The sequence below is a fragment of the Callorhinus ursinus genome, unplaced genomic scaffold, assembly GCF_003265705.2.
Source record: "Callorhinus ursinus isolate GAN/ISIS: 27379988/994484 unplaced genomic scaffold, GSC_fseal_2.0 scaffold66, whole genome shotgun sequence".
NCBI lineage: Eukaryota > Metazoa > Chordata > Mammalia > Carnivora > Otariidae > Callorhinus > Callorhinus ursinus.
In genome coordinates, this window is record NW_027397128.1 from 6,365,858 (window position 1) to 6,381,922 (window position 16,065).

The 16,065-nt window shown below is 45.7% G+C and overlaps 1 protein-coding gene across 3 annotated transcripts in view; it reads left to right on the plus strand.

The window, feature by feature from the left end:
• Window positions 1–14,602, plus strand: part of KIF4A (kinesin family member 4A) — a 113,288-nt gene extending 98,686 nt beyond the window's left edge. For all 3 annotated transcript variants that reach the window (XM_025894002.2, XM_073885896.1, XM_025894065.2), the window contains 8 exons: window positions 115–285; window positions 664–771; window positions 1,784–1,861; window positions 2,200–2,298; window positions 2,952–3,137; window positions 11,709–11,825; window positions 13,393–13,515; window positions 13,794–14,602. In XM_025894002.2, coding sequence (XP_025749787.1) covers window positions 115–285; window positions 664–771; window positions 1,784–1,861; window positions 2,200–2,298; window positions 2,952–3,137; window positions 11,709–11,825; window positions 13,393–13,515; window positions 13,794–13,997 — 1,086 coding nt within the window. In that variant the 3' untranslated portion in view covers window positions 13,998–14,602. The remainder of the gene's footprint in view (window positions 1–114; window positions 286–663; window positions 772–1,783; window positions 1,862–2,199; window positions 2,299–2,951; window positions 3,138–11,708; window positions 11,826–13,392; window positions 13,516–13,793) is intronic.
• The last annotated feature ends 1,463 nt before the right edge of the window (window positions 14,603–16,065 follow it).

Genomic DNA, 16,065 nt, shown 5'->3' on the forward strand with positions numbered 1-16,065 from the left:
GGACACGGAGGAACTTTTCTCAGTCCGTTTCAGGAAAGCTGACATTCTCCTGCCGAATGAATGGGAAAAGGTGGCCATTCTCCAAATAAACTCATCTTCTTTTATCCCTTCCAGCTGGTCTCCTCCAAAATACAGGTCAGCAAGCTTGAAAGCAGCCTGAAACAGAACAAAGCCAGCTGCGCTGACATGCAGAAGATGCTGTTTGAGGAACGAAATCATTTTGCCGAGATCGAGACCGAGTTACAGGCAGAGCTGGTCAGGGTGGAACAGCAGCATCAAGAGAAGGTAAGCTCTGGCAGGCCCAGAAGCTATACTGAGAAACAGAGGGTCATTGCTTTTTGTTGTTAGTTTTGAAAAGACAGTGAGGGGTGGGGTATGAAGTTGCCTTCGGAGGCCTGTGTAGTCGTCTTTTCCAAATTTTGCAAATGAGGAACCCGAAAGAAAGAAATTACTTGTCGAAGCTGACACACACACAGTGGCTCTTAGCCTCCAACTTTGATAGCAAGATTAACATCGAGGCTGCGCTTACTGCTTCAAGCCATGAGATGGAAAGATAACAGGGACCTCTAAGTCAGAGGACTTCTCTGGGTCACCGCTTGGACTAAGCCGGAATTCCTTTCTCCTCTCATGCCATTGGTCCCATTGGGCTGTGTCTTTCTCTAGGTGCTCTACCTTCTCAGCCAGCTGCAGCAAAGCCAAATGGCAGAGAAGCAGCTAGAAGAGTCAGTGAGTGAGAAGGAGCACCAGCTGCTGAGCACACTGAAGTGTCAGGTATGATAATGGGGCGAGGGTCTCCAGAGATGGGGTCCGCAGGCCCGGCTGCGAATCCTGACTGATTTACACCATTGTACTTGCAGCAGAGAGTAACTACTGAAAAGGGGTTTATAATAGTAACCTCTATGGCCTTTGGGCCCTATTTGATCAATTTAGGGGTATTTAGAATGTAACCATGCATAGCATAACCTCCTTTTTGGTACGGAAATGACATTACGTACTCCACACCAGACTTTGAGGCCTCCTGGTTCCTTGCCTCAGCCCTGAGCTCCAAAAGGGTTGAGAAAGTTCAGTCATCCCATAGAATCCTAAGGGCATTCAGCTTTCTCTTTTTGAGCCTGTTCTGAGCTGAGACCTGACATGTTTGTAAAGTGCCTGGGGTCTAAATATCTCCCAGAGCCTGGGAACACCACACCCCTTAGCAGCGTGTTGGAACACTATTTTGTCCAACTTAGAATCCTTTTTTTTCTGAAGCACCAGTCTCTAGGGTTTCCTTGGCACCTCCCATCAAAGACATAACCAAACTAGTTAAAGTCATATGCACGAATTGTGAATCTGGTTGTCTTAAGTGCCAGGAAGTTTAATCAGGGTTATTAGAGTAGCAAATAAACTGCCTAGTCTGTGTTTAGAAGGGTAAACAAAAGCATCTGTAGACTTGAAAGAAACAAAGCTAACTATCCATGTAGGTCTCTTAATCAGCATCCTGATGTGAATGCATAAGGGACATAAGGCTTGAGAATAGAAGAGAATAAGGAGAGCATTTAGGGCAGAGCACATGGTTCCTCTGAGTGCGGTCAGGACCGCTTGGGAGCATTGGGGTAGAAGTGGCATTCAGGACACCTAGGCACTGGTGGGAATCAGGCATTTTTCTGGGTGCCGGTGCCCGCTGTACAAAAACCATCTGCTCCAGCAACTTGGCAGCACTATGTTTTCATCTATGTGAGTTGTTTGGTAACCCACATGTAGTGCCGAAAATAACCCCACCTATCACTGCACTATCTGGAAATAGGATGAAGAACTTGAGAAGATGCGAGAAGTGTGCGAGCAAAATCAGCAGCTTCTCCGAGAGAATGAAATCATCAAGCAGGTAATACGGCTTCCCACCCACTTTTAATAAGCCCTGGGAGACCCTGTTGCAACTGAGGGCAGCTCTTGGGAGCAGCCCCGAGTATGAAGAGTCGGCTCTATTTTTGAGGTCTGTAGCGACTTTCCGTATGATATGGTCATGTGCATTTCAAAATGGTATAAATACACATTTTTTAGTCTGCTCTTTTCTGAATCTAATACTGATCTTCTAAAGTGAGAGTCCTTCAGCCTGCTTTACTATGGTTTCAATGCGGCTAACTTAGGAATCCTTATGTTTTAGCCATTAACACTCCCGGAAGCTGCCCTGCAGTATACACTGTGCATTCTCTTTTCAAACAGAAACTGACCCTCCTCCAGGTAGCCAGCAGACAGAAACCTCATCTTCCTAAGGATACCCTTCTATCTCCAGACTCTTCTTTTGAATATATCCCACCTAAGGTAAACTGCTCAGTGCTGGTAATACCTTCGGGTGGCCACGGTTGGGGGTGAGTGTGCTAGATTCGTCTTTTAGAAGAGGTTGAGTGAAAAATCCCAAACCCCAGGGCGCCTGGCTGGCTCGGTCAGTAGAGCATGCGATTCTTGATCTCAGGGTTGTGAGTTCAAGCCCCACATTGAGTGCAGAGCTTACTTAAAAATAAAATCTTTAAAAAATCCCAAATTCCAGCATCTCCGTTTGCCTTGGAGTCCCAAATAAAACTACAGTACACTCTTGAGGAAAATAGGCATTCTCCCTCCCAGAAGGCTGACTTTTGGCCATGTAGAGGCATTATGTAACAACGGAGGAGGAGCAGGAGAAAAGAGCAGTGTTCAGCTGTCCATCCAAAGATACTTATCTCATCATATCATGAGTCCTTCTTTCCTCCCTCAGATTGCTCAGCCTCTACCCCTTCAGTTTCCATCCCTTCAAAGACTCTGTAAGGCCAAAGGCTATCCAGCAGAATTAATTCTGACTGGGAAAGCCAAGGGGCTATATTTGAGGGAGTCCAAAATCTCGGCTCTGAGAAGATAGCTGGCAGCAGCTACTGGGAAGATTTGATCTACGTGTGTTTTTAAAATTTTATTAACTAATCATTGTAAACCTTTCTTCTTAGCCGAAACCTTCCCGTTTTAAAGAAAAGTTCCTGGAACAAAGCATGGACATCGAGGATCTAAAATATTATTCAGAGCATTCTGTGAATGAGCCTGAAGACAGTGCTGGTGATGATGACGATGATGGGGATGATGAGGAATGGAAGCCAACAAAATTAGTTAAGGTGTCCAAGAAGAACATCCAAGGGGTAGGAGGCAGCTCTCATCTCTGTCAGGGGTTCTAGTCCTTGGTCTTCACTGCCAGTGGGGATTTGCTGGCCCCATGCCCTGCACCTGAGCCCCTCAGTCCCGTTCAAAGGCATTGGCTCCACTGAGGAGTCCTTGTTGGGCCAGCTCTGTATGGAACCTGGGGCTAGCAGAGAAGGCTGCCTGCGTGCACAAGATGGCTCTCTTTGTGTTTTTAGGTTCTTATGAGGTCTGAACGGGTGGTAGTATTCTGTACCATTTCACTGAGGCTGGTTCCAAAGCAATCATAATAATCCTTCATATTTTTATAGCACTTTGCAGTTTATAAACCATTCTCATACAGATTATCTCCTTTTTTCATCACAAACAAAAAAAATCCAGTGAGGTATTTATTGTTTGCATTTTATAGATGGATTTGAGAACCACAGGAGGAAAATGACCTTGCTCAAGGTCATAAAACCAAGAACAGTCAGGACTTGAAACCAAATATTCTGACTCCAAGTCCAGTTTGTTTCTACCATGTCATGGTTCTATCAGTAAAAATTGCAGACCAGAAGCTAAGTGGGAACTTTATCTTCCTTGCCTCATAGAGTAATTTTGCTCCCTAGGCTAAGGGGCAATAGGAATTATAGAAAGGGCTAATAATTAAGATCCAACACACCACGTTAAGGTTAGTTAGGAACAGAGTGACTTTGAGGCATGCTTTATTTACTTCCACAATGATAGTCCTACGTAATTATCAAACCTAGATGTTTTATGTTGAAACATTAACTTCCCAGGCACTATAGTTCACCACTGCCCCAACTGTGCCCTGTGGCCACATCCCACTGAAGGAGGACAGTTCATAAAGGATCCTAGCCGGCTTCCTGGAAGGTTAACTCGATTTTGTTAGCTGCTTGAGCACCACATAGGGGACTGAGCCTGAGACGGCCACAACACTGGAGCGAAGCAAGTCGTGAGGAATAGCTAGTCATGGTGGCATTAAATCATTTGGAAAGAGTCATCAGGAATGTGACATATCACATGCTCTTAGTGGGAGTAAGAGCTCATCCTTAGCCTCAGAGCTTATAATCTAGTGGGAAAACCAGGCAAAGAAATAGAAGCATACCAAAGAACCTCAGCATATTCATCTCAGGGAGACGGACTGAGGGATTTTTAAGAGTGACTATAAGGCCAAACCAAGTACATATAGTTTAGGAAGGTACCATAAAAGAGACGACCATTACTGCATCATGAGACGGAAAGGGAAATACGGTCTTGGAAGCGAGTAGGAGGCCGTTGCTGGCACATTGAATGGCATATCACAAAGACTTAGTTGTAGAGGACAGGGGGTTGGGACACTTACAGAAGATGGGGCAGAACATGTCTGACTTTCATTCACTTACTCAACAAATGTTTACGGACTCTACTATGACCCAAGTAGAGAGCATGAGCTGAATGTAGATACGACAGTCAGCTAAGTAATAGGAAGCGGAGTTGAGAAGTACACACAGAAACAAATGGTAGAGGACCTAAAACCCCTGGGAAGACGTGTCCAAATGTGAAGCAAATATGTGTTTACTTGTGCTCGAAGCAAGCTTACTGTGTGTATCATAGCAATGTTGCTCCACGTGTAAAAAGGGAAATAGAGGAATCTAGTAAAAATTGCAAGTATGTATTGGCTATCAATGATAAAATCTATGTCTAAAACCGTGAGAGATTATTCTTTTCTAGGCTTTTCCCCGATTTAATAACTTGAGAAGAGAATATAACTGGGCATTAAGGGGAACAAATTGGCACAGGATCTAGTTTCTCCCTTTTAGCAACCTCAAAGTACATGGATGCCATGTATTATGTATAGCAGAGAGCTATCTGCTCTCTGATCAGACTGCTCGTAGACACAGTAGCTGGAGACCTTAATGCTTTGCACGAAGGCCATCCTATCTGTAATTCCAACCCAGCTGAAATGGGCTGGCGTTATCACGAGATGGCTTTAAAGGAGACTGCAGCAGTCACCAGACTAATGACCCCGCTAGAGCTAATGCTGAAAAAGTAGGCTTCCTCACTCAACCATGTTTCCTATATGTACTAAGGAGATGCTGAGGGACAGGCCACATGCTATAGTAAAAGTAATAGCTTTGAAGCCAGGTAGACATGGGTTCTAGTCTTGAGTTTGCCACTGGCTAAGTTGGATGACCTGAAACAGGTCACTTAATCTCCCTAGGCTTCGAATTCCTTATCTATGCAATGATGGGATTAGACTGGAATCAGTGATGTGCAAGGTACCTTCCAGCACTAATATCCTGAGTCAAAGTAACAGTCAAAGTTGTATAAATATGTTTTTTTAATTAATTAAGGAGTTTTAATAATACTACCTATATATGGTGTTTTATGGTGTCTGAGTAGTTAAAAGAAGGAATATATGCAAAAGCACTTTGTGAAGAAGAAAATATCATGCAGGTATTGTTACTAAAGCACTGTAAGCATTTTACAAATATTCTCATTTGTCCCCTTTGGCAGAAAAGAGGGAGCAGGAATTCTTATCTCTTCCCTTGGTGATGAAAGAATGGAGAGGAACTTGAGTGAAGTGACTTGTCCAAGGTCATACCAAATATTAAATATAGGACCAGAGCCTGGGTCTCCTGTCATAGTCTGGGTTTTTGTTTTGTTTTGATTTTGGGGTTATTTGGGGGGGGTGCAAAAAAGGTGATTTTATTAAAGCACGGGAACAGAACCCTTGGGCAGAAGGAGCTGCAATGGGGTCACAAGGAGTGGCCCATTATATACTTTCAAGTTGGGAGGGGGTTAGGGATAGCATAAGTCTCTAAGGAATTTTGGAAGCCAGGTTTCCAGGACCTTGAGGGGGCTAGCTATTGTTGGGAAAAGATCATTTATTACATCTAATAAAACCTCAGTCATGAGACCCTTCAGATGTATCTCGGTGGGCCGTATACTTGGGAGATGATTGCTAACCTGTATCTTGAGGAGTTTAGAGAAAAAGGAAATTTCTAAATTCCTTTATATGTTAAAGTAGACTTACAGGATCGGGGCAGGGGGTGCTCAGGCTAGGATGGCCTTTTGCCCTTAGCAGAGTGTCAGCATCGAGACAGTTGAGTCCCTAGAGGAAGGTTACTCTGCCTGTTTCAAGGACTTGTCAGTGGACTGTAGGTAGTAAGGAAATTTAATAATTTTTCTTCTGCCTTTGTTTCCCACATCATCCCCCTCTAACAGTTTTGACCCTTAAATCTTTAAAGTTGTTGAGGGTGAAGGTCTCATCTTCTGTAACTTCTTCCTGCTGAATAGGGGCGTAGAGATGCCCCTACCTATGGGCCAACATTGATCAGTTGGGGCGTATATAGATAGAGGAGTTACGAAAGGCAGAGGCAGCTGAATCCAAGGGAGACTGCATGTGTGGCTCTTCCCGAGTCATGGTCTGATGTTCTTCATGTTAAAGTTTTTACCAGATCTTATTCTCAGACACAGTGTAACACTGAAATCAGTGCCAGAAGAATTACAGACTCTAAAGCAATAGTTCGCAGCCCTGGCTGCATATTAGAATCCCCAAGAGAGCTTTTCAACATAGGGAGCTTGGGACCCCACCCCCAGATATTCTGATTTAATTGGTCTGAGGTGGGATCTGGCCTTTTTGAAAAGCTCTCCAGGGATTTCTTATGTGTAGCCAGGGTTGAAAACCACTGGCTTAAAGGAACCCCAGAGATCTTTCAGCTCTACTTTCCACTCTATATAAAGAATCCCTCTATTATAGTGGTTGTCAGCTGTGGTGTTGGGCCATGCTGGTGGGCTGCCAGCTGTTGTGACACAACACACACACACACACACCCCGTGTACTACATACATATATATTTGAGGTCATGCCCAGGGCAAGGTCATGTTCCCTCTCTTACATTCTGATCTGGGTCCTGGGTGTGAAAGAGAACAGGATGAAGTTAAAGCTAGTGAAATGGCATTCATGTGATGAATACATCTGTCATGTGTGTCATGACTGTTCCATAGTACCACTACCAGGTGTTTAGCCTCTGCCTGCTTGAAAACTTCTAGTACTGGGAAGCTCACAGTCTCATAGGGCAGCCCATTGTAGTCCGCTAACTGTTAGGAGGTTGTTCCTTGTTGAGCCAAAATGTACTATGCTATAAATCATCCCAATGGGGGGTGACTGTGTAGAAGTCTTAATTGTTGTTCCTTATGGCAGCCCTTCAGATACCACTCTCATTCTATTATCCCTTTAGATAAAATAGAGTCACATCGACAGGATAATAGAGTGTTTTGGAAGCATTTAGATGAATTTATGAATGTCAGAGGACCATACCCAGGCTGTTGCAGTCAATGGATCAATGTCATCTTGGTAAGGTGTCTCTAGGACATGTCACAGAACTCTGTCTTTTGTTCTGTATTCAAAGAAGCAAGATTTTTTTATTATAATGTCCAGTATTGGCAAGGGTGACTAATGTGGGCATTCCTGTCTATTGCTATTAGGTATGCAAATTGGGGTACTTCTGGAAGGCAACTTGAAAATATGTATCAAAAATCTGGGGCACCTGGCTGGCTCAGTCGGTAGAGCATGTAACTCTTGATCTCAGGGTTATAAATTCAAGCCCCACGTTGGGTGTAGAGATTACTTAAAAATAAAAATCTTTTGGGGCGCCTGGGTGGCTCAGTCATTAAGCATCTGCCTTCCGCTTGGGTCATGGTCCCAGGGTCCTGGGATCAAGCCCCACATCGGGCTCCCTGCTCAGCGGGAAGCCTGCTTCTCCCTCTCCCACTCCCCCTGCTCTTGTTCCCTCTCTCACTGTCTCTCTCTGTCAAATAAATAAAAATCTAAAAATAAAATAAAAAATAAAAATCTTTTTTAAAAAAAGTATGTATCAAAAATCTTAAAGGGCGCCTGGGTGGCTCAGTTGGTTAAACAACTGCCTTCGGCTCAGGTCATAATCCCAGAGTCCCAGGATCAAGTCCCGCATCAGGCTTCTTGCTCAGCAGGGAGTCTGCTTCTCCTTCTGACACTACCCCCTCTTGTGTTCTCTCTCTCTCTCTCTCTCAATTAAATAAAAAAATAAATAAAAATTTAAAAAAAAATCTTAAAAATGTTCCTGTCCTTTGGCTCAGTAAGTTTACACATAGGAATTTATACTGAGGAAATAGTCACTGGTGTGTAAAAAGATGTATTCATTCAACAAAACTTTTGTGAGCACCTAGCTATATATCAAGCACTGTTTCTAGGTGCTGAGGATACAACAAACAAGACAGGTAAGATCCTTGGCCTTATGAAACTAAACACATTCTTACGGAGAGAGACAGCACAATGACCAGAAAAACAAATAAAATTATTTTTTTTTTAAGATCTTATTTATTTGACAGAGAGTAAGAGAGCACAGCAGGGGGAGCAGCAGAGGGAGAGGGAAAAGCAGGCTCCCAGCTGGGCAGGGAGCCTAACACGGGGCTTGATCCCAGGACCCTGGGATCATGACCTGAGCTGAAGGCAGATGCCTAACCAACTGAGCCACCCAGGTGCCCCCAAATAAAGTAATTTTTAGATGATGATAAGAGATAAACAGAAAATATAGTGAAGTCATTGAGAATTCTGGGGTAGGAAAAGAGTTCTTTAAAAGAGTGCTTGGGAGAGGCCTCTCCAAGGAGGAGGTACTTAAGCAAAAAGATCTCAGCAAAGTAAAGGAGCAAGTCAGGGAAAGAACCAGCGGGAAAACATTTCAGGAAAAGGGAACAGCAAATGCAAAGACCCCTCAGGCAAGAATGGGTTTGGTTTATCAAGGAACATCTGAAAAGGCCAAGGTAGCTGGAGAGCGTTGAAAAGTGGGAGAGAGTAGTCAAGGTCAGGCCAAAGGAGTAGTTAGGGGCCAGATCACGGAGAGCCTTGTTGATAGCGCGAAGATTTAGACTGTGTTTATGTAGCAGGAATCTATGGTAATATGATTGGTAATAGGAAGCAATTTCTTTGAAAACAATCTTAATGTCTAACATTAGGGGGCTGGTTAAATAAATGGACATTTCTACATGAAGAAACTACAGCTATTAAATATTTAAAATCGTGGTTTTGATTTTCAGATTTTTAAAGTGATATATATTAATCTCAAAATCAGGAAAAAAGATATTATAATGGTTTCTTTTACCTTTACAACTAACAGAATGATGATGGTTGTTCTATGAGAGAGACTTAAGGGCTTGTATTTAACTGTAAACTCAGTATGGATTCACGAAGATAGGACAAAGGAAAAAAAGCTACTGTGATTTTTAGGCCTCATGAACAAGACCGTTGGGTCTCCAACACAAGGGAGTTGTGTTGTGTCAGTCTACCTCACAATGGCCACACCAAAATTAGAAAGTTATGTTCATTTCTGGATGTCACAATTAAGGATGAACTTGGACAAACTGGTGTATGACCAAGGTGGTGAGGATTCTTGGAAACCATGTCATGTGGTGGATCGTTAAGGAAGCTATGTATATTTAGCTTTGAGAAGATCTGGACAGAGGGGGACTAGGTAGTGGAAATTATGTTGAGGGTTTGAACAAGAATGCTGTGCAAGTGTGGTTAAACTGATTCCTTATCATTCCAGATGGCAGAACTGGGTCCTGTGGTCAGAAGTTATATAGAAACTATCCTCATCTCAGGATAAATAGAGCTTCAGATAATTAGACCAGGGACATTAGAGAGGGGCTTCATACATCAAATCAGGCTCCAGACGGTCACCAAGGTCTCTTCTGGCTCTAATCCATCATTCTGTGAGCTCTGCCACCTATGTTTGTTCCAAGCCAAACTATCCCCCCTTCTTCCACCATTTCTCTTATAACATTGCTTCCTATAACACTGGTCACCTGCCTTTTGTTTTGTTTTGTTTAATGTCCTCTTTATTAAACACATACACACACTAAACTCCCGAATGTGTGCACGGGGAAACATACCTACTGATTAAGTGGGTTTAATACATGGAAAGCACTTATAACAGTGCTATATAATAAGATACCACCTATATAAAGTTTCAAAACATGTAAGATCATTCCTTCTATTTTTTAACGGAAACTCATATGTGGTTAAAAAAAAAAAAAAAGACCTGCATGGGACTAATAAACACCTAATTCAAGAGACTTTGTCCTGGGGAGAGAGGGAGGTGAATGGGATCAGGAAAGGGTAGGTAGGAGGCTTCAGTTATATCTGTATTTTAGTTATTAAGGGAAGAGTGAGAACATGAGTGGATTTTGTCATTGTTGTCTGTGCTTTTATATACCCGAAAAAAATTATGATGCCCTAATTATGGCACGTTCTATCAAATGGGGTCTGACTGACCCAGAGTCTAGTGAAGCAGTTGCTCCCCATGATTTCCAAACAAGGGCGTTGTGTTGTGTCCGTCTACCTCCCAATGGCCATACCAATATTAGGAAGTGATGCTCATTTCTGGATGTCGCAATCAAGGATGAACTTGGACAATTTCTGCCTGACTGATCGATCTGCTTGTTGACAGCCATCTCACACTGTTGACTCATGGAGCTTGCTGACACCCCACATCCTTAGGCTCTTTTTGCACCAAGTACTTTTAAGCCAGCTCGCCCCCCCCCCATATTATATTTATATGGCTGATGTGGGGAGAACCCAGATGCCAGACTTCTGTTCATCCTTGTTAGAACTTCTCCTTCGACTTGCAGCCCAAAATTCCAGCCTGTCAAAATATTTTTGAATTGTGATTCTGTTATCTTACTTATTAATCATCCTTCCAGTTTTGTGCCATTGTTAACAGCCAATAAACATGCCTACCCTGTAGAATGGTTATGAGAATCAAATGAGATTTGGTATTAATATATATGAAAGGACTCTGGAAATTGTAAAGTGCTATACAAATGTAAATGATTTTATTTCATATCCTCAGTGATTTATTAAAATGTCAAATGATTAAACTGCTGAGGACGTAGCCCAGGCTGACACTGAACAAAGTGCAGAAATGTGAGTTGGGTGAAAGTACCCCTGGGTAGAGCTAAAGATATCGAGCAAGTATACTCAGCCCTTATACACACCTATAACCCTACTACCGTCGCTTTGACCATAAATCATCGTGAGGGCACCTGAGGGTTGGCTCAGTGGTTAAGTGTCTGCCTTTGGCTCAGGTCATCATCCCGGAGTCCCAGGATGGAGCCCCGCATCAGGCTTCCTGCTCAGCAGGGGGGTCTGCCTCCGCTCCTCCCTCTGCTCTTCCCCTGCTCATGCTCTCTTTCTCGCTCACTCTCTCTCAAATAAATAAATAAAATCTTCAAAAAAAATCATCGTGAGAGGCTTTGCCAGTTACCCTGCATTATTCTGGTATCCATCCAATCTGTCTTTCAAGTATACAATCCAAACAAGAAAATGGATTTGTCTAGCATGACGTGTGGTTAGGCAACTTCTTGTGGTTCTGCGGATCACTGTTTTCCTAAAGAAGAGGGGACCGAGGAGAAAGAAGCTTGGCCAATTTTCCGTTTCCATTTTCCGCTTTCCATGTCTTCTAAAAAGGCTTGCAAATGAAGGGGAGGCACTTTACGTTGGTCTTCTAAGCCTTTCAGTGACATGTGTTTCTCCAAACCTGGTTTTGCAGTGTTCCTGCAAGGGCTGGTGTGGGAATAAGCAGTGCGGGTGCAGGAGACAGAAGTCGGACTGTGGCGTGGACTGCAGCTGTGACCCCACAAAGTGCAGGAACCGCCAGCAAGACAAGGTAGGACCAGCTCTGTTGGCCCTCGCCATCCCTTCAGGCCTCCCCCCAAGTTCCCGCCACCCTAAAGCCTGGCGTCTCCTGCACAGCTCCCCCGACCCTTCTCGTGCCCTCTGCAACCAGAGCCATTTCACTTCTCGCTCCTTCTTGCTCTCTGCTAGCCTTGTCGACGTAGCCCCTTCAGAAGCCCACAGCCCTTCGCGGGAGACTTCCAGATATGCAGCTCCCCATGCCCAGCCTTGGCTGTGAAGTTTGGGTACAGTTTCTGAGGCCAGAACAAAGAACAGGGAAGCAGGCAACTACAGGCACATAGACATGCAGGACCAAACTAGTCCAGAGGCTTAGCTGGAACTCTTAAGGGCCACGTGGCAGCTTCCAGGAAGGAACTTAATCCTTCTGACATCTTGAGACAGTTGCTTAGACCCTCTCCATGGGAACCAACTACCCCGTGGCTCTAGGAAAAGACCCACAGGAGCTTGGTCTTTCAAATAGTCACCGTTGTGGGCCAAGTTAATTGTAGCTGCCCTCCTTATATTGCTCCCGGGAAGAGCAAACTCAGGGAAACAGACTGCCTTACACCTCCCTGTGCCCATGGCATAAGCTTGTTCCTCTAGCTCTCTCTGTGATCTACAACAACTCTAGCAGGCTTAGTATAATGATCCTCCACTGTGCGTTTCTTGAACATCTGCACATGAGCAGTTCTGCCCTGGGTCTTCTATTAAAATGACTTCCGAGGCAGGTAGTCATTAGAGGACTAACGTGGCAAGTTGGGGGTCAGGCTGAGAATCGTAGAAGTAGCAGGGACCCTAAGGATTCTCTGTCCCCGTGGTTCTTCCAGTTTAGGTTCCGGAGTCCTTCGGTGGCTCCGTGGACGTGCTTCTTGAACAGACGACCATGGCCTGGCTCAGTTCGACCCTGTGTCGATCAGAGCAACTTGCTCTCTACTTGTTTTTTCTATGCTGGGCTTCCTCTGAGGATGTCAGTTGTCAAACCACTTATCTAGGCCCATGCCCCCATTATACGGGGAAGGAAAGTGAGACCCAGAGATAGGCTTAAGTGACTCACCGAATATTACCCAGCTGGGCATGACAGCTAAGATTAGACCTCGGGCTTCCTGACTCTCAGTCCGCTTCTGTTGCCATGACAACAGGCTATAATTCTAATCCAAGTTCTACCACAGTCGCCCTGTTACCTAAGTAACTTTTCACTCTTGGCCTTGAGTTCCCTTCTCCGAAAGGAAGACTGATACAGACGACACCCTGTAGACATGCTAAAAAGGATAGTGCAGATTACAGAGGACGAAAGACGAATCAAAGAAATGACCACGGCTTGGCCTTGTTTTAAACGCTGCTTTGTGATGTCCCCTCAGCCGCTCCCCTACCCGGTCCTTTGCCTTCGGAGGCTGCCTTCAAGCATTGCAACGTCAAGAAACCGCAAGCAGAGTCTCCCTGAGACTTGCGTCGACTGACCGATGAGGGCCTCAGAGCTGGTACCTCACTGGTGAAAGGGGAGCAGGCTGATTTTTGTAACCTCCGTAGCTGAACTTCTCATATGCCTGTCTGATTCTCAGGATGGCCTGGGCACTGTTGAACGGACCCAGGATTCCGAAGGCTCTTTCAAACTGGAGGATCCCACAGAAGTTACCCCAGGATTGAGCTTCTTTAACCCTGTCTGTGCCACTCCCAACAGCAAGGTAGGTGGGCTAAAGACTGGCATTTCTGACTGTCTTAACATTCATCTCTGCATTAGCTGTGACAGAGTGCGGTGGGAGGAAAGGGGGTAGAGGTATAATCAGCTTGCTGGGAGGTGGGAATCAGGCATAGGCCAGAGTCTTTTTTTTTTTTTTTTTCAAGAGACCAATCTTGGGGGATACCTCATACTACAACGTGCTGAGCATTTGTAGCGGCAAAGGCTGGGCAGAACCTCTGCCCCGACCCAAGATCGCTTCATACCTGTCTCTGCCCTTCCTAGCTCCTGAAAGAAATCTGTGATGTGGAGCAGGTGCTGTTAAAGAAGACAAACCCAGCTGCCTCCTCCCTTGGCCTCGCAGAATTGAAACATGGAGCAACAGAATCCCAAGAAAATAAAGCTCCAGGGAAGAAAAAGAAACGAGCTCTGGCCAGCAATACCAGTTTCTTCTCTGGCTGCTCCCCTATTGAAGAAGAAGCCCACTGAAGTTGGACTTATCATCTCTGCCCCTGTCTGGCTTGGGAGATGCTTTCAGGTTGCAGCCAGAAGGAGTTTCTTTAATGACTCCTCTGGATTTCAGGGTTCTTGCTGTTGGAAAAAAACAAAGGGGGGACAGCATGTTACCACAAGGGAGGAAATCGTTGTTGGATGTTAGCCCTTACTCTCCAGCCCCCTAGCCCCAGACTACTGCTCTCTCTTCTCCAGAAAGGTGCTAAGCCACCTGCTGAAGAAAGAACCAACTGACCTTCTTGATGACTCATCAGGAGCCAAACCTCAGTACAATCTAGCTCTTTCCTAGTTGTGAGCAGGTAAGGCTGCCTGCCCCCCCCACCTCCCCTATGGGGGTGAGCCTGAGGCTGTCTTTCCTCTAGGTTGTCTCAGCTTAATGGCAGAGCCTGGCCAAGGTTGGAGGCCTGGCACTAATCCTTCATTCCCCATCAGGAATGGAGGTGATATTGGGATATTTCCTGCCCTGACCATCTCTGGATTTTAAGCGTTTTAAACAGTGCCCTCAATTGTCTTCCATGTTGCTGAGGTAAATGAAATCTTTTAAAATGTTAATATTAAGTAAATAAATAAATCTTAGTCTAGCTACTGTTTGGAAAGGCCCTCTGTGCCAGAAGCAGAAATATGCCTGTGTTCCTCAGCCCCTGGGAAGGCTCTCAAGGAGAATCAGTGCAAGCACCCAGCCCAGGGCTGGCTTACACCGAAGCTTCTTGTGTGACTCCGGGGTGGCATTGGTAGCTGTTCTGAATACCCTGCAGCCCGATTTCTTGGCTTAGCCCCGGTGGGACCACACTGCTGCCCAGTCCCAGGACAGCACAGTCCTGGCTGCCTGCTGTCTCCTTTGAAAGGGGGGGGGGGTGTTGTTTACTCCTTACTATGCATCAGGGTTCCCCAGCTCTGCTTAAAGCTAAAAAATGAGGCCAGCCCCAGCCTGCCAAACAGACTGCTGACTGGCCTCGCAGCCTTTTGAGGAGCTTGGGAGCCCTGGGCTAACTCTCCCTGCATTCTGAATCCCAGTCCCCTCCCCCCACCCGACTGAAAGCTCCCAGAGCAACCCCCCAGCACCGGGCCCACAAAATCCAGGACTCCTCTAGAATCCACCAGACCCCAAGAGAAGGAAACTGATGGACAACCTGTCTAAAATGAAGCCTGCAGGAGGACTAGGTGGCCGGCAGCCCTCCCTGGCCTCCCGCCAGCAAGCAGCCCTGCTTCTCTTTGCATTTTAATGACAAGGGAGCAAGGGAGCCTCTTGCCATTGCCAACTAGAGCCCCTGGATACAATGGGAAGGCAGAGGGAGGGGGGCCAGCTCTTGGCAGAAGAGAGCCAGTCTTCCTTCTCACTGTTCCAAATCCAGTACGTGTCGGGGGAGGGGTAAGCGAGTTTATTCCCAAAGAAGATGTTTTTTCCCACCAACGCTGTGGAAGCCTCCCAGGCTTTGAGCCATTGCATCAGCCAAAGGGTAGAGAGGGGAGGTCAGTCAAGCCAGCAGCACCCCCCCCAACCCTCATCCCACCCAGAGAGAGCCCTATGCTAGCCAGCCTTCTCCTGCGGATGGTATGTATAGTAACAGCATCTTTTGCACGTGTTCGTCTTCCAAAAGCTTGTGACCCTAACACTCCACTCTTCAGATGATTCCTGGAAAGAGACTCTAGATACCTTGGGGACAAGACCGCAGGAATGACACACTGTCTCGCTACATCCTGAATGATCATCTCCTGTCTGGGGTGATGGGGGGAAGGGGAAGGCTGCTAGTGTCACCCGAGATTCACAAAGCCCATGGGGACCCCGGGTCCAGAAACAGGGCGATCTGCTGCCCAGAGTTCAGGAAGTAGCTTGCAACCCTGTATAGAGTTTTCGATGCACTTTATAGAAGTGGAAGTAGGCTCCCAGGAGGGAAAGGAGGCTGATGAATCAAGGCCATCCTCCCAGGGAGCTTCAGGGAAATGCTAGACTCCCTCCCTCTCTCTCTCTCTCTCTCTCTCTCTCTCTCTCTCTCTCACACACACACACACACACACACACACACACACACACACACACACACAC